This window comes from Conger conger, chromosome 4 (assembly GCF_963514075.1).
Source record: "Conger conger chromosome 4, fConCon1.1, whole genome shotgun sequence".
NCBI lineage: Eukaryota > Metazoa > Chordata > Actinopteri > Anguilliformes > Congridae > Conger > Conger conger.
The window spans coordinates 79,260,233-79,265,232 of NC_083763.1; the positions used below are offsets into that span (position 1 = coordinate 79,260,233).

The window sequence follows — 5,000 nt, forward strand, 5'->3', positions numbered from 1 at the left end:
GTGTGTGTGTGTGTGTGTGTGTAATGGTGTTTGTGTGTATAATGATGTGTGTGTGTGTGTGTGTAATGGTGTTTGTGTGTGTAATGATGTGTCTGTATAATGATCTGTGTTTGTGTAATGGTGTGTGTGTGTGTATAATGGTGTTTGTGTGTGTGTAATGGTGTTTGTGTGTATAATGATGTGTGTGTGTAATGGTGTTTGTGTGTGTAATGATGTGTGTGTAACGGTGTGTGTGTGTATAATGATGTGTGTGTGTGTGTGTGTGTGTGTGTAATGGTGTGTGTGTGTGTATAATGATGTGTGTGTGTATAATGATGTGTCTGTGCGTATACTGATGTGCGTGTGTGTAATGGTGTGTGTCTGTGTGTGTGTGTGTGTGTGTGTGTGTGTAATGATGTCTGTGTGTGTGTGTGTAATGGTGTGTGTAATGGTGTTTGTGTGTGTATACTGATGTGTGTGTGTGTGTGTGTAATGGTGTGTGTGTGTATAATGATGTGTCTGTGCGTGTGTGTAATGGTGTGTGTAACGTTTTTGTGTGTGTGTGTGTGTGTGTGTGTGTGCTGCAGAGTCGGTCCCCAGTGGGGAGAGTCAGAGTGTGTCGGGGGGAGATGAGGACGCTCTGGATGAGTACCAGGAGCTGAGTGCGCGGGAGGAGCAGGACATCGAGGGCATGATGGAGGTGTGCGAGTACGCCATCTCCAACGCCGAGGCCTTCGCCGAGAAACTCTCCAGAGAGCTGCAGGTTCTGGACGGGGTGAGTCCACTGAGGAGCAGGGCCTTCCATCAGGGTATGTGCCAAATGCAGTAAAGTGCAGTGGTATGTGCCAAATGCAGTAAAGTGAAGTGGTATGTGCCAAATGCAGTAAAGTGCAGTGGTATGTGCCAAATGCAGTAAAGTGCAGTGGTATGTCCTAAATGCAGTGATAAGTGCAGTGGCCTGTGCTAAATGTGTGCTAAATGCAGTGTTGAGATTAGTGCAGAGGTGTGTGTAAAATGCAGTGTCTGTGCAGGCGAATATCCAGTCCATCATGGCGTCGGAGAAGCAGGTGAACACCCTGATGCAGCTGCTGGACGAGGCGCTGTCGGAGGTGGACACCATCGAGGGGAAGCTCAGCAGCTACGAGGAGATGCTGCAGAGTGTGAAGGAGCAGATGGACCACATTTCCCAGAGTAACCACCTGCTCCAGCTCAGCAGCACCAACAACCTGCGTCTGCTCGATGACATCACCTTCCTAGTGGTGAGCACACACTGTGCTGTAGAACTACATTGACCAGTGTGCATCACTCTGTGCTATAGAACTACATTGACCAGTGTGCATCGCTCTGTGTGCTGTAGAACTACATTAACCAGTGTGCATCACTGTGTGTGCTGTATAACTACATTGACCAGTGTGCATCTCTCTGTGTGCTGTATAACTACATTGACCAGTGTGCATCTCTGTGTGCTATGTAACTACATTGACCAGTGTGCATCTCTCTGTGTGCTATAGAAGTACATTGACCAGTGTGCATCTGTGTGCTACGTAACTACATTGACCAGTGTGCATCTCTCTGTGTCCTGTAGAACTACATTGACCAGTGTGCATCTCTCTGTGTGCTATAGAACTACATTGACCAGTGTGCATCTCTCTGTGTGCTATATAACTACATTGACCAGTGTGCATCTCTCTGTGTGCTATACAACTACATTGACCAGTGTGCATCTCTCTGTGTGCTGTATAACTACATTGACCAGTGTGCCTCGCTCTGTGTGCTGTGTAACTACATTGACCAGTGTGCATCTCTCTGTGTGCTATAGAACTACATTGACCAGTGTGCATCTCTCTGTGTGCTGTATAACTACATTGACCAGTGTGCATCTCTCTGTGTGCTGTATAACTACATTGACCAGTGTGCATCTCTCTGTGTGCTGTATAACTACATTGACCAGTGTGCATCTCTCTGTGTGCTGTAGAACTACATTGACCAGTGTGCATCTCTCTGTGTGCTGTAGAACTACATGGACCTGTCGAAGGGGCACATCAGGGCACTGCAGGAGGGAGACCTGTCTTCACCCAAGGGCATCGAGGCCTGCATAAACGCTTCGGAAGCCCTGCTGCAGTGCATGAACGTCGCACTCAGACCAGGTGTGTGTCTGTATATATCAGCTTATTTATATACAATATATAACAGAAGTGAGTACACCCCTGTGCAATATTACTTAAATATCAAATTATTAAAAAATGTATCACCTTACAATAATTTCATCACTTCTAAGTTGAACAGTAGGGTATTTCCTCTTATGAGCAATGTAAAACAAATACTTCAGTAAGACTATTGAAAAAGTGATATTGCACAGGGGTGTACCGCTTCTGTTGCATACTGTACAGTGGTGTCCTGATTTCTTATTTTTTTGCATGTTTGTCACACTTAAATGTTTCAGATCATCAAACAAATTTAAATATTAGTCAAAGACAACACAAGTAAACACAAAATGCAGTTTTTAAATGAAGGTTTTTATTATTAAGGGAGAAAAAAAATCCAAACCTACATGGCCCTGTGTGAAAAAGTGATTGCCCCCCCCTGTTAAAACATAACTTAACTGTGGTTTATCAAACCTGAGTTCAATTTCTCTAGCCACACCCAGGCCTGATTACTGCCACACCTGTTCTCAATCAAGAAATCACTTAAATAGGACCTGTCTGACAAAGTGAAGTAGACCAAATGATCCTCAAAAGCTAGACATCATGCCGAGATCTAAAGAAATTCAGGAACAAATGAGATAGAAAGTAATTGAGATCTATCAGTCTGGAAAAGGTTATGAAGCCATTTATAAAGCTTTGGGACTCCAGCGAACCACAGTGAGAGCCATTATCCACAAATGGCGAAAACATGGAACAGTGGTGAACCTTCCCAGGAGTGGCCGGCCGACCAAAATTACCCCAAGAGCGCAGTGACGACTCATCCAAGAGGTCACAAAAGACCCCACAACAACATCCAAAGAACCGCAGGCCTCACTTGCCTCAGTTAAGGTCAGTGTTCATGACCATAAGAAAGAGACTGGGCAAAAATGGCCTGCATGGCAGAGTTCCAAGACGAAAACCACTGCTGAGCAAAAAGAACATTAAGGCTCGTCTCAATTTTGCCAGAAAACATCTTGATGTTCCCCAAGACTTTTGGGAAAATACTCTGTGGTCTGACGAGACAAAAGTTGAACTTTTTGGAAGGTGTGTGTCCCATTACATCTGGCGTAAAAGTAACACCGCATTTCAGAAAAAGAACATCATACCAACAGTAAAATATGGTGGTGGTAGTGTGATGGTCTGGGGCTGTTTTGCTGCTTCAGGACCTGGAAGACTTGCTGTGATAAATGGAACCATTAATTCTGCTGTCTACCAAAAAATCCTGAAGGAGAATGTCCGGCCATCTGTTCGTGACCTCAAGCTGAAACGAACTTGGGTTCTGCAGCAGGATCCAAAACATACCAGCAAGTCCACCTCTGAATGGCTGAAGAAAAACAAAATGAAGACTTTGGAGTGGCCTAGTCAAAGTCCTGACCTGAATCCTATTGAGATGCTGTGGCATGACCTTAAAGAGGCGGTTCATGCTCGAAAACCCTCCAATGTGGCTGAATTACAACAATTCTGCAAAGATGAGTGGGCCAAAATTCCTCCACAGCGCTGTAAGAGACTCATTGCAAGTTATCGCAAATGCTTGATTGCAGTTGTTGCTGCTAAGGGTGGCCCAACCAGTTATTAGGTTTAGGGGGCAATCACTTTTTCACACACGGCCATGTAGGTTTGGATTTTTTTCTCCCTTAATAATAAAAACTTTAAAAACTGCATTTTGTGTTTACTTGTGTTGTCTTTGACTAATATTTAAATTTGTTTGATGATCTGAAACATTTAAGTGTGACAAACATGCAAAAAACACTTTTTCACACCACTGTATATCAGGTCATGTGAAGCTGTGTGTGTATATGCGTATATCAGTGTGTATATCAGTGTGTGTATATGTGTATATCAGGTCATGAGAAGCTCTGTGTATATACATATATCAGTGTGTATATATGTATGTCACATGAGCAGCTCTGTGTATATCAGTGTGTATATCAGTGTGTGTGTATATGCGTATATCAGTGTGTGTATGTGTGTATCAGTGTATATATCAGTGTGTGTGTATGTGTGTATCAGTGTGTATATCTGTGTATGTGTGTATATCACTGTATATGTGTATATATGTGTATATCAGTGTGTACATCAGTGTGAGTGTGTGTACATCAGTGCGTACATCAGTGTGTGTGTACATCAGTGTGTACATCAGTGTGTACGTCAGTGTGTATGTCAGTGTGTATTTGGGTACATCAGTGTGTATATCAGTGTGTATATATGCGTATATCAGTGTGTATATCAGTGTGTGTACATCAGTGTGTATATCAGTGTGTATATATGCGTATATCAGTGTGTATATCAGTGTGTGTACATCAGTGTGTATATATGCTTATCAGTGTGTACATTGGTGTGTATATCAGTGTGTACATATGCGTATATCAGTGTGTATATCAGTGTGTATATATGCATATATCAGTGTGTACATCAGTGTGTATATCAGTGTGGACATTAGTGTGTATATCAGTGTGCATATATGCATATATCAGTGTGTTCATCAGTGTGTATATCAGTGTGTATATGTGCGTATATCAGTGTGTACACCAGTGTGTATATATGCATGTATCAGAGTGTACATCAGTGTGTGTGTCTACATCAGTGTGTATATATGCGTGTATCAGTGTGTAGATCAGTGTGTATATATGTGTGTATCAGTGTGTACATCAGTGTGTGTGTGTACATCAGTGTATATGTGTATATCAGTGTGTGTGTACATCAGGTCATGAGAAGCTGCTGGCAGTGTGTATATCAGTGTATATGTGTATATCAGTGTGTGTGTACATCAGGTCATGAGGAGCTCCAGGCGGTGTTGTATATCAGTGTGTATATCAGTGTATATGTGTGTGCAGGTCA

The 5,000-nt window shown here is 42.8% G+C and overlaps 1 protein-coding gene across 5 annotated transcripts in view; it reads left to right on the forward strand.

Moving 5' to 3' along the window:
- The window catches only part of exoc1 (exocyst complex component 1), a 27,370-nt gene that overhangs the window by 7,320 nt on the left and 15,050 nt on the right, over positions 1-5,000 (forward strand). For all 5 annotated transcript variants that reach the window (XM_061238188.1, XM_061238189.1, XM_061238191.1 and 2 more), the window contains 4 exons: positions 567-754; positions 1,011-1,238; positions 1,994-2,126; positions 4,997-5,000. The exon at positions 4,997-5,000 is cut by the window's right edge and continues 106 nt beyond it. In XM_061238188.1, the coding sequence (XP_061094172.1) occupies positions 567-754; positions 1,011-1,238; positions 1,994-2,126; positions 4,997-5,000 (553 nt within the window). The remainder of the gene's footprint in view (positions 1-566; positions 755-1,010; positions 1,239-1,993; positions 2,127-4,996) is intronic.